Raw genomic sequence first — 21804 nt, forward strand, 5'->3', positions numbered from 1 at the left:
TTAATTGTATCTTGTCCATTATTATCCAAGTCTTTGTTATTATTTTTTATGAGGCACTTTACAATCCTCTAGAGCTTGCTTTGCATTTCTCCTCTTCCAAGCCTTTCTAGCGTGGCTTCTGTTAGTAATAGCTCAGTTGCTGTAACAGTGGCATATGCTCACTTATCGGTGTATTTTGCCCTGACGTTTCCTCGTATAACGATCCTTACCGCGTGGTTTTAATCTGTGTACCACCCCTGATTCGTGCGTCACGTGTGGCGGCGTCTGGAGCCACTTTGGATGCTTTTACCCTTTGTGCTTTCCTCTTCACGCCGCGACACCGGTGACGGGGCCGGCGGCGGCGCGGTCGCTCCGTGGTTGCTCACAAATGGCACATCCGTTCTTCCTTCTTTGTAGAATGCTCAACCTCCCCCTCCCCTTCCTTTTCTTTTTTATCTTTTCCTTTCCTTCTTTTCATCCCCCCCCCCCCCCCCTTTAAAAAAAAAACGTCGAAAAAAATCAACCGTTATGTTTTTAAACTCTCGGTGATTCATTTTACATTATTAATCAGTTTTCATCAACTCTTTCTGATATATATATATATATATATATATATATATATATATATGACAGGCAATAAATATGCAGGTAATTGTGCCATCCGTGCGGAAAGTACTGACCTTTCCCGGTTAAAACCAAATTCCAAGCAAAAAAGATTAGATTGGCGTACTTCTATTGGTGCTCTTAGGTTCGCATATAAATCGAGAAGTCCAACTTCTAACTGTTGTTATGGCCCCGTTTGTTGTTCCTGCCCCGCCGGTTTTCATTAGCGTAACACTAGATGCTTCGCGTTACGCTTACTCGTGAGAAAGGAGTGACGCCCATGACTTCTTTTCAATACGCCATGCTGAATTTGCAGAACGTGAATCACTGGTTAGTCCGAACACAATCACGACACGCGATCTCACGATGCTTCGCTACAGGTTGCTCATAGCGACTAAGCGAATGCATATGGGTGTAAACGCAGCACATACATCCTTAAGTCATTCACAACGCTAATTACTGAACATTCGAACCCACGACCTTCCGTAGTCGCCTGCGAAACGCCACATTCATGTGTGAAATGTGGTATCCGTGTTGAATAACCAGAGACTGTGTACTGGCGAATTCCTGCTTTTCAAGCGTGTTCTTTCGATTTTCTTGCGTACTACATCAAGGTGCCTTATCTACGTCCCAGCCACTCGTGTTTCCTTAGTGACCCAAAAGTCGGATCGACTTAAATGGTTAGCTGCCCTAGGCACGTGGCCCATATTCACCATCACTGCAGAGGACATCGCGAAACTTCTTTGCTCGAGCCGACGACCAGTGTCTCCAAGCCCTGACCTAGTATGCGCAATCTGTCAGACCGTTTACGGAGTCTGCGCATCTCGGTGCTTCACAGAGACCATGACACCGAACGCGGATGCGAATTCGTTATGTCCGGTGCTTTTTATACGCGGACTGAAGAACCCATGCGAACACCCGATCGCTGGATTAGACGCTGTCGAACTGGGGCTCCGATGTAACCGATGAGTTCGTATAGGAGGACATCTCATATTATTTTCTCGGCGGCCATGATCGTAAACAGAGGTAATGGATGCGCGAGTGAGCCACTTACTTGCGCTAGAAAACGTTTTTCATTGCATATTGGCCCAAGGCACAAAAGCGATTCTATAAATGAGAACAGGTTCGCGGGATCAAGAAAGTCAAGGAAGGACCCACGATGAGCTTTCCGTGTCTACGGAATACGGTGCGGTGAGGCCTGCCGAAATTTGACAAAGAAAAAGTAAAAGCAGCAGCACACATTTTTTTTTTTTTTGCAGTCACAACAATTTTTTTTGTGTGTTTTCTTGACCGCGCGTTTGTTGGGCCAACATAAATTTCTGTTGTAGCATCCGAATTTTGTATAGTTCCCCAGTGAAAAGCACTACAGAACTACAGACTACTGAGAACCGGTAGAGAGAGAAAAAAATTAAAGAGCACTGCAGAATCTGCATTGGAGTAATGCGAAACGGATGCTGCTGTTGGTTGCTTGTGGTTGCTTCTAGTTGCTTAATTCACTTCTTTTTTTATACATTTTAGTCTATGGTACTTTCAAATTGTGAGCCAATCCCTTCCTGTGCCCTTTTTCGGCTCTACTGCCGGTTCCGTGACGCCACATCCTTGGCGTCACCCTAATTGACTTACTTAACTATTTTAGTTTGGTACTTTCAATTATTGCGCGGTGATTCCTTCCTAGGTCCTTTTTTCGGCTCGACTTCAGGTTGCGTGACGTCAGCTTAAGTGACTGATTTAATTAAATGTTTAGTATTTGATACATCTTGACGTCACCCTAATTGACTGCCTTAAATATTTTAGTATTTGATAATTCAAATGTGGAGCCAAGCCATTGGCTCATGAAAGACAAGCGGAGTTAAGAAGAGGGTTTCATGATCCGGCGCATGGCACAGTGGTAAAGCGCTCGGTTGGGCCCCGCCGGGGTGGTGCAGTGCTAAGACGCCCGACTACTGTCCGGAATACCCGGGTTCGAACCCGACCTCGGCGGCTGCGTTTCGATGGAGGCGAAACGAAGAGGCGTCGTGTGCTGTGCGATGTAGGCGCACGTTAAAGATCCCCAGGTGGTCTAAATTACTCCGTAGCCCTCCACTACGGCTCCTCTTTCTCTCTTTCCACTTTCACTCCCGCCTTCCTCCCTTCCCTTACGGCGCGGTTGCGGTGTCCACAGAAAACAAGTGAGACAGTTACCGTGCCTTTCCCTTCCTATAAATAAATCAGTCTAAATCAGTCTCACAATAGCCCTCAATTTAAGTAGACCCCTTTTAACTAGCCTCCACTTCTCCGCTTCGTAGATGAATTATGAAATGAAACACATCATTATTGGAGGTAACAGAATATAAATATTTGGGCTTATGGATTACTAACAACCTTTCATGGACAAAACACATAGATGCGGTTGTAGCTAATTCACTGCGCAAACTTTTTTTCTTGAGGCGCTCACTGAAGACATCTCCGCCCAGTGTCCGCCTATTAGCTTACAACTCACTCATCCGTCCACTGTTAGAATATGCCGTAATTATATGGGACCCTTTCACCTTAACTAACATTCATAAACTTGAGCGCATACAGCATAAGGTGGTTAGGTTTGTATTTAATTCATATGGCCGTGCGTCTGTCAGCGAGCTTGTGAAGCGTAGTGGATTACCTTCTGTGACTGAGCGCAATCGTATCTGCCGATTAAAGTTTCTTTTCCAGCTCGTAAAAGGTCATTATAATATTAACACTTCCAATTATATTACTTACTCTTCAGGTTATGATACGAGACAAAGGCATGCACTAACAATAACCCCTGTGAACGCGCGAAATAACTGTTTTAAATATTCTTTCTTTCCGAGGACAATTACGGAATGGAATAAACTTAATAGCGATACTGTAACTCAAAGTTCTTTACTAATGTTTGAAAAGTGCCTGCAAATTTTATGAATTTGAGTGCGTTTATATGCTTGTATTTCTTTTTGTTTTTCCCACCCTGCTATGATCTGTACCAGATCGCAGTACCTATAAATAAATAAATAAATAAATAAATAAATAAATAAATAAATAAATAAATAAATAAATAAATAAATAAATAAATAAATAAATAAATAAATAAATAAATAAATAAATAAATAAATAAATAAATAAATAAATAAATAAATAAATAAATAAATAAATAAATAAATAAATAAATAAATAAATAAATAAATAAATAAATAAATAAATAAATAAATAAATAAATAAATAAATAAATAAATAAATAAATAAATAAATAAATAAATAAATAAATAAATAAATAAATAAATAAATGCCGGCAAGATTCAGCTGTTATATACTTTCCTCTTGAGGGATACAGGTAAACTGTCATTCACTGTCTGAGTAAACTTGCCAAATGCTCCATCGCAATCTACTTAGTTCACCCTCGTGGTCTGGGTCTGCAATGACTACCTGTCCTAAGTAGACGTATTCCCTTAACACTTCCATGGCAGTGGTAAGGGAATACGCCTCGCTACCTGTCGTGAATTGCTGTTACCTTCTGACTACCTGTTACCATTACTTTAGTCTTGTGCACATTATTTTAGACCTATCGCTCTGATTCATCCGTCGCCATTAAAGAAAAAAAAAAAAGAATCTTTTAGAATCATCATTTGCGTTTCTTAACAGCGCATTGTTATAAACTAATCGCAAATTACTCATCAGCCCTTATCCCTAATTGCTCCCATTTTAAGTATCTGTATACTTCTAAGCAAGCTGTGTTTATGTAGTAACGGCGGGATCGTGTCTCCGTGCCTACAGCACGCTTCTTCTGGGGACTCCCATTACTTTACGCGGAACTATGATTGCTGTGCAGCCACTATGGATTTATTCCAGGACTTTCACTATACGGCACATCTACACCCTGATTTCGCGGTGCCCTTGTGACTGGCGGGGTTACAACTGAGTCAAATTATTTTTCGCACTCTATTAACGCGATTCACTGGGGTTGGCTATATCCCCAGCATTTTTCTGTCACCTAGCCAATAATGTGACCATGGTTCATTGTCGAGTAGCCTTTACGAAATCCTGCTGATCATTTGATTGATTTAAGTCTAAGTTCGCCCTGGTTCTATAAGCTAATATAACCTTTGTAAATGCCTTGCCCAGCCATGTTACGTACCTTCCAGGTGCATGCTCGTGAGTTTTGCTTTTAACGCCATGGTGTCGAAATATGTGTAGCTATCTGCCGACCGCTAGCGGATCACACACAGCTGATCATGAAGTATCTACTCCGTGCCCTCCTCGCCGCGGTGGCCCACTGGCAAGGGCGCTCGACTGCAGAGCCGGGTAACCCGGGTTTAGACCTTGGCCGCGGTGGCCGCGTTTAGATGGAGGCGAAACGCTTGTGTATTGCACGTGTCCTTAATAGCATGAGCACCCTTTGCACTTTAAACCCAATAAAAAACGAAACTATATGCAGTGGAGAGTTGAATATGGTTTCTTGAGCAAAATAAAGGCTCGAATGAGTTGTATGGCATATGTCTTAGACCTCAGTATTTGCCAAAATGCCTGTAGCACAACCATTTTTGTGTCACTTGTGCTTAGAAATGTCTATTGATCGGCATAATTTCTGCTCATTATAACGCGTAGTCCAGTTACACTTGCCTGGGGGTCGTGGTCAGCTGTATTTATATTACGGAACACGTGCAGAAAATCTTGGGTGTATAGGAATATTTTGCTCTGAATTATTGATAGATGATGTAAAGCTGCAAATGTCGTGAACAATTGTTCACGAAATTTGCAGCTTTAATGTTTCCGCACCATTAGAATGTTATGAAACTCGATAGTGAATTGAATTGAAGTTTATTTGCATCACGTACAGGTGGCGTGAAGAAAAAGCTGCCATAAGGGCAGCTTGACAAAGCCTCACGCCACCGGCTTGGCATTTGAGGAGCACAGTCATCGACTTGGCGTCTGTACAACATATACTTTGGTTACAACATTAAAATGGGTTATATATACACTTAAAAAAGAGATAAAAACAATTGCAGAACATTGACACTATAAGGAAGCTGATTTCATGACAATTATAGCACAAAATAAAGGAATGTAACATCATGATGCCGCACAGCATTGTTAATTTTATACACATGATTTAAAACATCGAGTTACAAATTACAGAAATAGTCAAGCCGAACAACGGCGCTTAATTAAACAGTGGTATGGAATCAGATTCGAAAAGGCTACGCAGAGCTTTAAAGGAATGTTTCATAAGGTCTATAAATATTGTGACGCTCAAAACAGTTTAATAATCTAGGTTTGGCAGTATTTGTTGCCCGTATATGTAGTCCTGTATGTTTTCACTTTCCAGAACTCCGTATATCGTGTTGTGTAAACTGAAGTAGTTCTTTCTAATTTTCCCAATTCTTTCAAAAACATAGAACCGTTATATACTACCTGCTTATATGATTTACACAGTCGGTAGTTATATAGTTCATTTATCCGCAACACATTATACTTCGCGAACACGTGATGTGTATGGAAATAGCATGGAACATTTTCAATAATTCGTAAGAACCTTTCTCTAGGGCCCGTACTGCGAGTTTGCGTCGTTATCGAAGTGTCGCTATCTCACGTGACCTCGAGTCATCTGATTGGCCGAAACGCCGGAATCGAGTGTTGCCGCTACAGAACCGGGAGAAAGTGGCAACATCATGTTCCAGCTTTTCCACCAATCAGATGACTCGGGGTCGGAGAGATAGCGACACTTTCGATAACGACGCAAACTCGGAATACGGGCCTAGGCCATGTAATTTATCTATATTCTGCTGAGTTGTAGATGCTCATACTAAAATACAGTAGTTAAGCCTGGAAGAAAAGAGGGTGTTGTATATAAGTAGCATAACAGTTCATGGCAGTATTTGGCGGTTTCGGTAAACTACATCGATTACCTGAGATAATTTGGCCGCTATATTAGTGTATGTACATCCCAAGACAACCTATCTTGGAAGGTAACACCTAGGGTCTTAAAGCTCGATACAATATCAATAGTAGTGGAATTAAATAATATTGGTTGTTCCAGAGTAGTATTTCTGCTTTGGCTTCGAAATATTATTGCTTTTGTTTTACTTGTGTTAATTTTTAAACCATTTTGTTGTGCCCAGAGATTCAGTCTCTGCAGCATATTGTTTGCTGAGTTGGTTTGTGGGGTTTAACGTCCCAAAGCGACTCAGGCTATGAGAGACTTGCGTCATTCGTTATTGTTTGCGTCGTTCGTTAATTCCTCAATCGTGTCCCCCCTCCCCCTCCCCCCAAATGCTGATGTCATCAGCATAGATAATATTTGTGGCGGCGGGTGCAATGGTTATGATGTCGTTAATATACATATTGAAAAGGAAGGGTCCGAGAATGCTTCCTTGCGGTACCCCACAAGAAGCCCTCAAGGGATCAGAAAATGAATCACCGATATTTACTATTTTCGTTCTGTGCCGCAAGTAGGACTCAACGAGACGTGCAGCTTTTTCTCGGAAACTGTAATGTTCAAGTTTTGTTCTAAGAATAGCATGATTACAAAACTTATGAATAAACAGGCATACGCAAAGGTTAAGCACTGACGCACGCTGGTGATCCACCTACTCGTAGTCGACACGACTATTACTTCCCATGTCGGAGTAAACAATACAAAAAAGACATTATGGGCATGAAAGAGCTTGAAGAAAACGTGACCTTGAAGGGCCCAGTCAATGCGTGTCGGCCAAAACATTGGGGGTACATCGATAATCAAAGGCGACCTCCAATCGAATCAAAGGGACAATCATGCGTGGGGCTCGTGCACAATGGCTGATTCCATCCATGTGTCTCGACGCGCTGCCATCGGGCACGCAAAAAGACGGATATCGGAGTGACCGTGGCCTCAAAGGGGTGTGGCAGGACGCGGTACCCGCGTACTGCACTGAGTTGGAAGCACATTTCCGTCCGCACCAAATGACAGGCCCCTCGCACACAGCCTAACTTGACTGTGACGAACATTCATATTATTTGTCCTACGGACTATATAGGCAGGGCCAAGAGCGGCGCCCAGACGAGATCAAACATCCGGTTCTGTCTGGATCTCACGCGAGCCTCTTTCTGGGCCGTCCCCCCCCCCCCCCCCCCCCATTTTTTTTTTAATGTTTGCAAACAAAGACGCCAGCTACGTCGCCATTTGTGACGCACTGCGGGACATTCGTACACGCAATACAAAGCGCCAGCTGCCATTGAAAAATGCGCCTTCTTTTTTTTTTTTTTTTTTTTGTATATTTGATCTAGAGACATTCCCAGCTTCCTCCGTACTCTTGCGTGCACTTTGTCACTCAAATGCGCCCTGTGCACGTCTTTAGACAACATTGCACGTCTTTGACTTCCATTGTGGGGCTGTGGACTATGAAGGAGGAGGAGGAAAGAACTGTATTCAATGGAAATTCAGTCAGAGAATACTCTTTTCATTTTTCACTTGCTTTTGCGCTACTTCTTTGCAGGAGCGGGGACCGTCACGCGTTCGCTCTTAAGTTTCTTGATAAGAAAAAAAAAATTAACATACATGCTCGTCGGTTTGCTTGGAGTGGTCGGGTTGTCTATGCATGTGGAGACGACACACGCGAACAAATAAATGGCCTCCGCTTGCCTTGTAAACCCCGCCCTCTGCCAGAGCACGGACGAGGCGAAATCACTACCGCGGCATGCTTTGTGGAGGACACTGGAGGTGGACACAAAGCCTCCGCTGCGATTTGGAAACACAATTATTAAAGACTGACCTACAGATAAGAGAAGTGGGCACTAATCAGGATGTCCTGTCTTTGTAGGGCATCCGTTGCATCGCTAATCTCATTCTGCGTAAGCATGATCGCGAGTTGTGCAATAGGTTACCCCTGCTCAGGTTTAGTTCGTTTAACGGCAACGTTTGAACGTCACTGAAAACTTTAATTCGTCACATTTACAAAGAAAATATGTGAAGGATGCCCAGGATACAAACTTAAGCATTCATTACTTGGGTACATTTTAAGCGAAATTACTAATGGGTAATGGACATGCGAAAGCGGGCAATGCGTTGGACTGAAGCAAGCGCTTTGGTAGAGTGAAGGAGCGGCTGAAATTTAATGTTAATCGGCTAAGAGATGTGTGGTTTACTGTAACCACGACTGAGCTTCTTCCCTTGAGCACTAAACTGCATTTTCAAAAGTAAGCCCTGTGATCGCTTTTTTTTTTTTTTCATACCTGTTTACCATCACAATTGCTCCGTGCTTCATTATCGCGGCATCTTTTCGCCATTTTGCCCTGATTGTATTTTCACGATGGATGGATGGAATATAGGAGCATCCCCTTTGAAACAGGGAGGTAGCAATTGCTATCATGCTCATTTTCCCTCCTATAACTTAATTATTGTTTTAGATTGGTTAACTATACCATCATTCTATTTATTGAATTTTTGTTTCTACATTACCAACATTATGTCACTTTTCTGCTTTTAAGCCACCAGTCTTCCAATCGTTTCTTGCTAGCTTCCACTGCAGGTTCATTGAACCTGCCACCAGTATCTTTAAACCCCAGAGCTTCAGGAAGAGACTTCCGGATGGATACCATTACATTCGAGTATAATATGGTCGGAGGAAGGAAGGAAGGAATATAGGAGCGTCCCCTTTGAAACGGGGTGGTAGCAGTAGCTATCATGCTCATTTTTCTCCATATATCTTAATTATTGATTCAGAATAGTTAACTAAACCATCATTCTATTTATTAAATTTTTGTTCCTACATTACTAACATTATGTCACTTCTCTGCTTTTAAGCCACCAATCTTCCAGTCGTTTTTTGCTAGTTTCCACCGCCGGTTTATTCACCCGGCCGCTGGTATCTCTAAAGCCCAGAGCTTCAGGAACAGTGATTGCGTCTGCATCAACTTCCGGACGGATACCATTACATTCGAGTATTATATGGTCAATTGTTTCACTGGAGTTTCCACATATAGCACATGGGTCATCTCCATTGTTAAATTTCTTTTTGTAGCTGCGTGTTCTAAGGCACCCTGATCTAGCTTCAAAAAGTAGGGCACTGCCTCTTGAGTTATCAAAGAAATCTTCCTTCCTGATCTGCATTTTCCACTTACGGTATAATTCCACACTCTGTTTCTTTTCCATCGAATTTATCAAATTTTCACGTTCTGTGTTTTTCACCTGTTGCTTAATGCTCTTTATTTCTCCGTCCTTGTGACTAGCATACTTACTAGTTAGTTTCCTAGTTCTTTTTCTCCATTGTGAGTCCACGCTTTTTAAGTACAGGTATTTAAATACTTTAGCTGCCCATCTGTTACTGTCCAATTTCCTCAGGCGTTCCTCATATAATATTTTACTCTGAGCTTCCCGTACTTCGAAAGATGCCCAGCCCATATCTCCCTGTACCGCCTCATTTGTAGTTTTGCCGTGGGCACCTAGTGCTAATCGTCCAACGGATCTCTGATTTATTTCTAATGTCGACTGTACCTCTGATTTTAGGCATAAAACCGCATTTCCGAAAGTAAGTCCGGGCACCATAATTCCTTTCCAAATACCCCTCAAAACCTCATACCTATTGTATCCCCACGATGCCTTATGCTTCATTATTCCGGCATTCCTTCTCCCTTTGGCCTTAAGTGATTGCTCATGCTTTCCAATGTATGCCAATCCTTCGTTTACCCATACCCCCAGATATTTATATTCAGCTACTCTAGGTATTTCATGGTCTTGTATTTTAAGACCCTGATCAGTTGAGCCGTTGAAAATCATCAGCCCCGACTTAACTGCGCTGAAACTGAAGCCTAGAGCGCCCCCTTCGTCTCCACAATACTTAACTAGAGTTTGTCAATTGTTGTCGGGAGCGCCGTCTGGCGAGGAACTTGAAAAGTTTGCTATGACACTTGTGGCAGCTCTACTCTCTGCTAGCGGATACACGTATACCGGATTACCGCACGCCAAGCGCATTGGCTCTACTCGGCCGCGTCGCTGCCACGACGCGTGCACATCCTGTAAACTGATACACGTATCCGCTAGTAAGTCCCCACTATGCTACATCTCATAGCGTTTTGTCTAGACCGTTACTTCACTGCGCTATGACTTCGTTAATAATATCATAATCCCCTTCTGCATGTTTGTAACACTGGGACGGCTGTGAGGAGCCGTTCTGTCGTCTACAGTAGAAAAAATCAAGCGACGACATACACCCCGAACACGAAAGAAAAAGAAAAAAAGAAAAATGCGGGATAATGCTTTGAAGGGATGCCGTCGACAACGGAATGTCGAGTTTGTAAGACTCCTTGTTCTGCTGTGTATTGTCCAATGCTGAAACATATAAAAGATGAATAGCTCCTGTTCTTTATTCGCTATTCGATTCGATATTCAGAGCCACCTCAACTTTATGAGGGGAAAAAAAGAAATATGCTCTGGTCCTCCCTCTGCCGGGGCACGAGGCTGACGAAGCGGCCCTGTAAGGTAGAGAAGTTGAATATACGTAGAAAGTGTATGAAATATTAATTAATTATTCTCACAGGAGCAAACTCGTATCGTCGGAGCAATTTTCTGCCCGTATCACAACGCATTAAGGCCCTGAAATAAAAGAAGCTGGTTGGTTGGTTTGTGGGGTTTAACGTCCCAAAGCAACTCAGGCTATGAGAGACGCCGTAGTGGAGGACTCCGGAAATTTCGACCACCTGGGGTTCTTTAACGTGCACTGACATCGCACAGCACACGGACGCCTTGCTTTTCGCCTCCACCGAAAAGCTGCCGCCGAGGCCGGGATTCGATCCCGCGTCCTTGGGAACAGTGGTCGAGCGTCGTAACCACTGCGCCACCCCGGCGGGGTGAAATAAAAGAAGCTAACAATGTTGTCATCATTGCATAAAGTAGGCAAAAGTCGGACGCAGCTGATGTCATAAAAAAAAAGGCCTCTCCATGACCCACTGGTTGGGTAATGTCAATAATCAAAGAAAGCCAGAAAAAAAAAAAAAGAGACAGCAGCAGAAAGGAAAGCAATGTGCACAGTGTTGAGCCCGCTTCAAAAGTGGCAGAGCACAAAACTCGAGACAGGCTCATTATCCGCTCCATTCTAGGCACGAACACAAAGCGCACCGAAGACAGAGCCTAAATGTGCCTTTCAGAGGGAGACCTTAAATTACCGCACCTAACCCTCTTGCAGTTGGCTTCAACACATTGCGTCTCTTGCACGCCCAGTCGTATTTTCAGATCTCTCTGCGAGACAAGGCCGCACTTCTCTTACGAGCGTCCGGTCTCACGGGACGAGCATTTTCGGGCAGCCTCCGCTACAGCCAGCCAGCCCAGACCGCATCGCCCAGCGGCAACCTGCCCCTGTCTCGGCAACGCGAGGAAGCAGCAAAGAAAGCAGCAACAGCGTCACACACGTCGCCGCGCGAGGCGGTGTTGGCCCAGTTTCGCGCGACCTAGACTCGGCGAGGCCGATGGCCGTTCGCACTCGGATTCCCCGCGTCTAATAGAGGCGGCAGTCATCTACTTCCTTCTCCCCTTCCCCCTTCGCATCCTCCTCCTCTGACCGTGACCCGCAACGGACCGCGCACGCACGTGTCGGCTCACGCAGGAGGAGCGGTACGTACGCAGCTGACGTGACGCTCGTCCGTTCCGAACCGAACACAGTTTTAACACCGCGACGCATAGGGCGCGATGGGCAGTGGTTTAAATGCACAGTGGTTTAAATGCGTTCTCTCGCGCAGGGTCGCACGAAAGCGCACACTGACTGACCATAGAAACATTTCGATTTTGAGCCGTTTTCAGACGTGTAGTTGTTTTGCCATTGGTCCGCCCTCCTCTGATTGGTGGAAATACGCCGGAACTGGAAGTGGTGAAAACCGAACTGACATCCGGTTTCGGCATTTCCACCAATCAGATGACTCGAGGTCACTGATAAAACGACGTTTGAAAAAGGCGCAAGCCCTAATTTTTTTTTGCTGTACAGGTACGTACAGCATAAATGGGAACATTGTGTCGCATAAGACACCCGAAGATACTTTTACTTTTGCATCAAACTTCACAGATTATTAAGCGGCACTCCAAAGTAGGGAACAGTCGACGCACAGCCGTTCGTCCCCCAAACGTTTCCGGCTGTACGGGCACGAAGAATCTTACTGGGAACACTGAGATCGTACTAGACGGCCAAATGTACTTTTACTCCTGCATATCTAACTCAAAAAAGCATCAAACAGATCATACTTATGATTAACTCTGCTCAGAAAAAAATAAAAAATATAAGAACAAGAAATATCCCCATCATTTAGACTTCAGGAGTTACCGTTTGGCAACATGTTAACGAAGAGCTCATTTTCATGCTGCCTAATTTGTGCCATCAGCTGCGTTGCGCAGTAAAGTACTTTCTTTTTAGCATGAGTAAACACGAAACAACTGGCAAGACCACGACGCCCCGTCATCCAATTTCCAAAAAACCGATCACAGAAGCCCTTATTCACAAGTTATCATCGTGATTGTTCCGTATTTTAATCCAGTGTGAAGGAAAAAAAACAACGACCTTGTTTTCAACGCCGAACATCTCAGGAATAAATTTTTCTTTTACTGCCAAACGAACGGGATTAGAGAGCCTCAGAAACAAAAATTATCGTTTTCCTAAAAGCGGTAACGATACGGAATTATTCTCGATAATCCTCCGTTTAATCCAGTACGTCTACCATACTTATATACACTCGCCACTGAGTGTTATTATAGCAGTCATGACGTCATTGTAGCAGACGTGAAGCGCGAGACAGCATATCTGAGACGACACGTCAAGTATTACTGTACGACTTCGAAAGGATATCGACCATCGCCATCGATCTCGGAAGAGGGTCGTTGGTCGTTTACTTATTATTCTTTAGAAGTATTTGACTCTTCATTTGCTTACTTATCGACATGAATCTACCAGCTACCACATATACAGAATATGCCGGGCCCGTGTACCACATAACTGCAGTGCATTTTCACGAGCTTTAACCAAACGAAGCTGAAGACGCCACACTGAATAAACATCACCGAAGATGCCGACCTCTCACTCATTCCGAGAATCACGGAGGAATATTTTATCGGGTTCATAGGCACGACCTTGGTGGGCATAGATCCGGTTAGGTTAGGCGAACACCTTGAACCCGCGGTGGGGCTCCCGGGAGCCCATCTTGGACTAAAAATGCGCGAACGAAGCACTGTATGACGTGCTTTCGCCGATCATGTAAGCAAATAAGAAAAAAAAAAAAAGATCAAACAGATTTCAAAACCTTGTACAGAAAAGTTTAATGATCTGAATCTAGTTTACAACGAGGCGAACAGAGATGAAGCAAAACCGGCGATTATATCAATGCTGAAGCGATGTCATGTGACCAGTTTCACGCGGCACAGCAATGCGAGTATGAAATGCGAGTATGCGAGTACTCTCGTTCGAGTATGAAAGCTGGATGCTGTTCACCATCATAAATGACATGAGAAATCCAGATGTCAAAGCATTGACACCCACCAAATGACGCGTGTGTTTGCTACGTGGCCTTTAATTGTGGGGCTTTTACGACGGGAACTGTTTTCTATTATAAGCGTTGTCATTCTCCGTGAAACTCTCGTTCAGAAGTTTCGCCACAAGCTCAGAGCATCGTTCACACTAAGTCTCTGATTTCTTTTCTTTATCCCGATCGCTTTTACAAAGCGAAGCGGAAAAGGCAACGATAAAAACTAAGACCAAAAAAAAAAATAAAAAAGAAAGACTGGACCTGTACATTTTGTGAGGTTTGAAATGTACCAGTATTAAAACCATAAAGTACAAAAAAAAAAAAAAGGCGACCTTTGTTTCCGCGCCTTCCTTGTTTAAAGAGTCTTCAGCTTGTGTCATTTAAACACATTACAGCAACAACACGTTTAACATGCCCCTTTAGTGGGCTTTAGTTCCGGCCAATTCACCTGTACTTTCTTTTTTGTTTTGATTTTTTTTCTGTTTTGCTCTTTTACGTTCTTTTCGGGTGACCGTAGAATTTCAGCGCACTTACCGCGTATCAGCGTTTGCGGCCATTTTACCGCTACCGTGGCTTCCAAGGACAAAAATGTTTTTACCCTTTCACAATGACCATATATACAACTAGTAGCCGAAAGACAGGTGTAATTGTCGCGGTGAACCGAGGCATCCTTCCCTCGCGTTCTTTAAGTTTATGAACCATCGTTCTTGGGCCGTACCCCGGATGCCTCATGCTCAAAACAGCACTAATGGCAGAGGTGTGCAGTCAAGCCGGAAATAAATAAATAAAAAAAAGAACGAAATGACATTTTTTGTACAAAGACCTCCCCCCTTGTGATCGTATTCAGGATGCAGCTCTAAAGATCTGTCCACAGGACCTGTCTGCTGCTTTTCCAGAATAACCTCTCTCAGCAGCCAAAAACAAAACAAAACAAAAAAGATGTAATAAAGATCGAGATTTAAAGGATCCTGTGGAAGGAATCATAACTGTTATTTTCTTTTTTTTTTTTTTTTCACTCGGAATGTATTTCCCTGGCTTTATGTGTGTTTGCTTAAGTTATGCTCAAACAGAAACAAACTTGTGCATAGACCATCTTGCTGCAAGCATTGCAAATGACACGCAAGACATCATCGTCATCAGCATCATTACGCATTACGTTTGCTGGTGGAAGGTGGTGAAAAGCAGCTACTCCTTTGGAATTCAGCGCTATCGAGGGTGGTTCCGGTATGAGGTAACATGGCGCGACCCGTCCCTCTTCGAAGGACGCAGATGGCTGCTCGCCTGATGCCTACATGACTGTCGCTTGCATGCCCTTTTCTTGTGAAACTTTTTACTTCACGCCATGGTCTCCAGCATCGCTTCTTTGGTTAAAGTTTGTCTGTAAGGTGCCTAAGCATCGAGTGTAAATTTGAACTTCTGCTAAGTGAACCGAGAAAATAAGTTGCTGAAAATATGAGGGGGGGGGGGGGGGGAGGGTACTTCGTGATGCAGTGTCATATAGAGATAGCCCGGCACAGGATGACAATGAACGCCAATTGATGAAATAACGCCAAAGAGCAAATTAATACGTCACTTTTGTGTATTATTATTATTATTATTATTATTATTATTATTATTATTATTATTATTATTATTATTATTATTATTATTATTATTATTATTATTATTATTATTATTATTATTATTATAGCTGTTGTTTTGTTGAGGATATTTTGTCTAACTCTTAAGGTGGCCAACTCTTAGAGGGGCGTTCATGCCTGTAATTTATTGCTAGTTAAAACCCGAAAGGTAATAATGAACGACTGCTAGGCTTCATATGTCCAACGTCAGTGCACGTTTTGACCACAAAATTGATAGAAACATTGAACCGCATCATAAACCAACGAGATCGATGCGAAATCCTCTGGCTATCCGCGTTTCGTGCCAGCGATGCAGCCTGCTTATACATATCGCTGTCATGAAGACGTGGAAGACACACTGCGCATGCTATCTTTTTCTCTGTTTTTTTTTTTTTTTTTTTTTTTTTTTGTTCGCGGGTATTGCTTCAGGTCATAAGAAGGTAAAATGTTATGAATGGGAAAAGGTTTGCAGGACGAATGAGCCCCGTATGAGTGATCGATAATCGCATTGCCTCCAAGTATTAATTATGGCTCAGCGGTTACAGCGAGAGCCCCTTTGCTGCCAGGTGACCGATTTATGGTTGACCTCAGTGCTGGGTAGACCCCTACTGGTGAAGTAAGGAACGCTTACTTATGCATCGCGTACATGCGCGAAAGCAGACTTTTGTTCGCTGACACAGAAAATCAATGGACTGGAAAAGTCACCTGTTCTGCGACACCTCCCAGCTCGACAGCCAGGTCTCCGGCCGAGTTCCCAACGCCCACGATGAGCACCTTGCGATCTTCGAACCCTCGCGGCTTGCGGTAGTCCTGCGCGTGCATCACGCGTCCCGCGAACACCTTGCCGTGCCCTTGTTCGTCGCCCAGGCCCTTGAAGCGAGGCCACAGCGGGAGTGCGTGGTGTCCCGTGCACACCATGACGGCGTCCCTCTCCTCGACGAACTCGTCGCCCGTGTCTAGCCGGCGGACCCTGAGCGTCCACCGGTCGCACTCGGGCGTCGAGGGCTTCACCTCGGCCACCTCGTGTCGCAGCAGGACCTTGTCAACGGCACCGCACTGGCGCCCGTAGTCCTCGATGTAGCGCGCCATGTGCGAGTTGTGCATGTAATTGGGCAGCCTGGCGTCGGGAGGGTAGTCGCTGAACGCGGACATCTCCTTGCTCGAGTTGATGACCGTGGAGCGCATGACGCAGGCACGGCCTCGCTCCACCGTCTCCGTGTATCGCCACAAGCCTCCCATGACGTCGGTGCGCTCGTAGCAGACCACGTCCAGGCCCTCTTCGAGGCATGCCTTGATCGCCGTCAGACCGCTGGCCCCGGCCCCGATGACGACGACGCGCTGGCGCCGCCGAGGCCGGGGCTGTTCCACCTCCGAAACGGGCACCGCCGGTGCGTCCGCCGCCGTTTGGGTGTTCGTCATGGCTTGCCGACCCGGCCTCCTGTGCCTGCGCAGGCCCGGTCCCTCTTCTCCGGGCGCTGTGAGGTCACGTGCCAGGCGAGGAGGAGGGAAGGGGTGTTCCGGAGGTGGCCTGCGGAAGAGTCTTCTTTTCTTCATGCGTGAAAACAGCAACTGTACACCCCCCCCCCCCCTCCCCTCATTTCCTTCCCTCCACCATCACTACGACTACACAGCTCTCCAAGTGTCAATGACCTCTACCTGGTTTTTCGGGCGGTGGTCCTCCTAACGGTACACGGACGAAAAGCTCTCTCAAAATGTGCGCTTGCCTATTAACGGTGTAGAAACCCGCTCTCCCACCTCTGCCTCCTCCTTCTGCATGCTTTCGTTGGCAAACTGCATGTGCTACCTGCACAACGTGCGCGACGGCACGTCGTCTCGAAGTTCGGCATCTTGACATTCGAGAAAGGGCTCGGCGACTACATCCGAGTGAATAAATTTTTCTGGGAAGTCGTACCCTGTGCCGCGAGTAAACAACACACGCTAAATGATGGGGACCAACAACGAGTTTCGGCACTCTCCCCACTCTCAGAGTTCGCAAGTAAGATCAGACTACACAAGTTTGATAACTTTTGTAAAAGGCCATAAACGAAAAAATAATATGCATTCCATAATCTGCAACAGCCAATTTTGTCTGTTTTGATCTCAAGAATATCGCACCGTATTTTTCTTCGCAACCGTAGAACTGTAATAAAATTTGGCCGTAAACCTAGTGTGTGATATTGTAGTCATAGTTACTTAAATACATCTACCTAACGTACACACCTTGTAAGCTTGTACGCAGAATGCCGAGTGTAGAATGTGGGCGGTAACAGACGTGCCAGTGTCAGTGGAACCGGCAATTTCTGTACGCGGACGTGCTTTGATAAACGCACATGCCGCCACATCAGTTTTATTGTAAGCCAGCTCAGCCGCTATTCGCTGCGTCTGCGACACTCGATTACATTAGGGCAGCTTTCAAGTTTTTTGGTCGCTTCATATTTAACGTGGGGTCCAAATTAGTCCTGCGGGAAATAAATTCAGGGCAAAGCATCATTTTCTACAGGCTGCTGGCATTTGGAAGTTTCATGATTACACTCACAGCCTGCGCAATATGAGCGGAGCTTCTGGTCGACTTTTTCCTAAACCATACGCTGCGCTTCTAGGATACCCCACCAATTTGTGAAAGTGGATGTTGGCACAAGCTGAAAAATTAGCGTTTGAAATTTTCCTTCCGAGAGAAGATCGATCGTCTTGTTTTGCCAGGCTCATGCGTTTTCTTGACAGCGATGACTGAGGGCTTCCTGATTAGAGTCACTTGAAAAAAGTTTTTTTTTGAAAAAGAAAGTTTTCAGAATACAGGGAAGACGCTTGTCACGCTGGGAATACCGCGTGGTACGTCGGCCATGAAATTTGCAAGATCAGTTGGGCGTGAATAGGGTCGTTTTACTCTGAAAACTAAAATTAGCGTACTTCCGATGATGCTTCCACGCACTAAACTCTTCATATGAACGGTTTCAAACCCGTTCCTAATGTTTGGGCTAAAAGTACGAAAAGCTCCGAATCGACACGCTCGTGACGCTGGCCGCCGTTTCTGTCTAAAGGCAAGAAGGAATGGACGCCTCGTGGCAGCCCAAAGGAGGAGAGAGCAGACAGAGAGTCAGTGCAGGCATCTGAGTTCTCTTTCTCTCTTTCTGCTGCCCTGTCCTACGCAGTTTAGGAAACAACCGCGGCCAAAGTTCACAACATTTTCAAAAGAGGATACAAAGGATTCGAACCGCTGACCTTTCGTAAGCTGACGCAGTATGCGAGGTTCGAAGAGATGCTTGCAGGTATTAGAGCTGGCAGGGCAGGAAGAAGTCGGAGCTCAGGGCGCTCGTATCTGGTTTCCTTTGCTGCTCGAACAGCGGGCGACTGGAAGTGCGCAGAGGTGACGCCCGGATGTGGTCACAAATACAGCTGTGAAGCTTAAACGAGCCCCCTTGAATCTTTTTCCCGCCGATCCTGTGTTTTGCGGTGCTCATTCGTCCGAATGATGCCAGTGACGCGACCTAAGTGGAACGGAGAAACGCTGTCAGTCGTGTGACGATGTTATGCGCGCTCGCTGGCGCCTGTGACAGCTGTACGCAGAATTTTTTTTTTTTTTCGTGGAGCTCTCTCTCTCTTTCTTCCATGCACACGTCTCCCTTTTTGGTGTGTTAGGCGCGTATTCACACCGAGGCAACTTGACTAACATTAATCCCGAAGGTCGACGAAAGAGGGCGTTCCTCAACCCGTAGAGTCTCATGCAGATAGGGCCGTGAAGCGTGCAAGATTTATTTATCAAGGACTGGTGGTGCCGCTCTAGAACTAAGTGCTGCTCACCACCAAAGACGCGGAGGTGTTCGGAGAAAGGTGCCGCCGCCACACTTGTTTATTGAATTCGCTCGCAGCCAAACACACTCGCCAGACCTAAACAGACACGCACACACGATTACGAACGGGCAGGAGCACCTTGGAAAAAGGAATATATTGTGCCTTTTTTTTTTTGTCGGTGGTGTTACGTGTCCCGGGAATACGTTTTTGGACCCCGCGGATGTCCTCGTACCATGCAGTCGTAATACGTTTTCATGGCATTCGTCTGGAGACCATGCAGGCTGAGATGTAATAATAACTCGCAGGGGCTCTTGCTCTTGCTCTCCTACCTAACCCCGGGAAACTCCAGGACACACAGCGTCACATATAAACAGTTACATTTGCATCCAAGCATGTTCTTCCTCAGCCCGACGTGGCGACGCGTAACGCTGTGTGAAATAAATCATATTACGTAAAGCTTTGTCTACAGCTTCCGCTCACTCAATTCGGCCTCGTATTCAGAAAATCACAATGCAGGCCACGTGCGTTGCTTTATCGCGAGCAGCCATCTGTACGCGGCGACGACCGTTCTTAGAGCACTATACAGGCCGACGGCCTGTACGTCGCCCCCATTTATGCCGGAACATGATGAACAGCGCAATTCTGTCTTGGCGCTCTTTCAACATCCCTTTCAACATCCTATCGTCATGAAGGGAATTCTGTTCTATGCACCTCTTGTTTACTTTTTTTTTCTTTTTTTTTTTTTTTTCGCCGAGAAAGCGGATGCACTGTCGAATATATTTCGTATATAAAGAACAGTGCTCTTATTCCCGTTGTTGAAAACTGTGTGTGTTTTTGAGGATGTGGTTTTTAACTCGCGGTATAGAAATTAGATGCAGCGTACGCAGAGCCCTGTCTAGCGAATATGTGTTTTTGCGATATTCGTTGCACATATTCCGTCATGCACGTTTTAGTGTTGCGCCATTCTGAAACGTGTGCCAAATGCAAGTTTAGTTTGGTTTGTGGGGTTTAACGTCCCAAAGCGACTCAAGCTATGAGAGGCGCCGTAGTGAAGAACTCCGGAAATTTCGACCACCTGGGGTTCTTTAACGTGCACTGACATCGCACAGCACACGGGCGCCTTGCAAGTGTTGCAGGAAATGTTCTCGTAAAGATGGTTATGCATGAGAGAATGAACCTCCAACTAACATTCACTTTAGCATGTTAAAAACTTGAACCTTTTACTAGACCGGATACCACTTGCCTTCTTTCGAACTATACAAGGATTGCGACGGCTGCTTGTTAGGCCCAGCCAGGCTCCCGAAACATCCCTCTCAGAAGCCTGATCGGACACTGTCATTTTCGGTTTGGCGGGGAATTCTGCGCCGTCACAGATGTTTGCTTCATAGACTGCGTTTAAACGTGGATTTCACTCGTAAGTACTTAAATATAATGGGACAGGCGGACTCAACAGAAGGTTACACTTGTGGGCTATGGGCAGCTACCATAGTATTACAAAGATGGTGAGCATGTATCGGTGGGGTGCCCAATAGATGCGCGAAAGGGTAACTCTAAGTAGTTGCTTGCTTGAAGCGCTTTGCTAACGCCCTCTCTCGGTGGACTCACTACAGGGCGCTTGGCTGAAAAATTAGGAAGCTCGCGCAATGCGGGCTTTTTTCCCGCTTCTTGAGGGGCACGGGCATTGCACCCTAGTGAAAAACTCCTATGAGTCACAATAACCTCATACAGATTTCTCATACCAAACTTATACTACACTTATACAAATCTCATATCATCTCACACAAATCTCATTCAACATATGAGAAATATATGAGATTGTACGAGATCTGAATGAGTTTAGTATGAGTTTAATATGAGGAATCTGTATGAGGTTATTGTGACTCATACGGTCCTTTCGCTAAGGTGGGTAGCCATTATGACGCAACTTACTGCGCCTATCCATATTTTTATGCCTCTGCTCACCGAATCGTCATCCGCCACCAATCCTCTTTCCTCCCTTTTCCCAGTGCAGAGTAGCAGGCCAGATAATGAACTTTCCGGCTTACCTTGATGCCCTTCCAAGCAATAAACTCATCTCTCTTGAACACTAGCGCGATGCAGTCCTCGCTTTATATGTGCTGCATTTGTTTACATTACTTTCAACTTAAAAATGAGTTCATAAATATAAAGGGAAATAGTAACGCAACATTTTCTAGCTCATACAAAATAAAGGAGAGACGTGGTGCTAGCGAAATCAGTCATTTAGAAACTCCCGGAAATAGCTATAGATATAGGTATAATAAAGACGGTTAAAATAAATGGCGCGGATTCTTTCCGAAAAGATGTGGAGCATTCTAGGGAGTGTATAAAA

At 44.9% G+C, this 21804-nt stretch overlaps 1 protein-coding gene and 1 long non-coding RNA gene across 2 annotated transcripts in view; one reads left to right on the top strand and one right to left on the bottom strand.

Annotated features, from left to right (window-relative positions):
* The window catches only part of LOC146208226 (flavin-containing monooxygenase 5-like), a 70978-nt gene extending 51811 nt beyond the window's left edge, over positions 1-19167 (bottom strand). Inside the window, exons 1-2 of the mRNA XM_084592055.1 lie at positions 18885-19167; positions 16371-17193 (exon numbers count right to left, since the gene is read on the bottom strand). Coding sequence (XP_084448181.1) covers positions 16371-17084 — 714 coding nt within the window. The 5' untranslated portion in view covers positions 17085-17193; positions 18885-19167. The remainder of the gene's footprint in view (positions 1-16370; positions 17194-18884) is intronic.
* The window catches only part of LOC146208225 (uncharacterized), a 116639-nt gene that overhangs the window by 83132 nt on the left and 11703 nt on the right, over positions 1-21804 (top strand). The gene's annotated exons all lie outside the window — the stretch shown is intronic.

This window comes from Amblyomma maculatum, chromosome 1 (genome assembly GCF_055883805.1).
Source record: "Amblyomma maculatum isolate TAMU_Amacu chromosome 1, ASM5588380v1, whole genome shotgun sequence".
Taxonomy (NCBI): Eukaryota; Metazoa; Arthropoda; class Arachnida; order Ixodida; family Ixodidae; genus Amblyomma; species Amblyomma maculatum.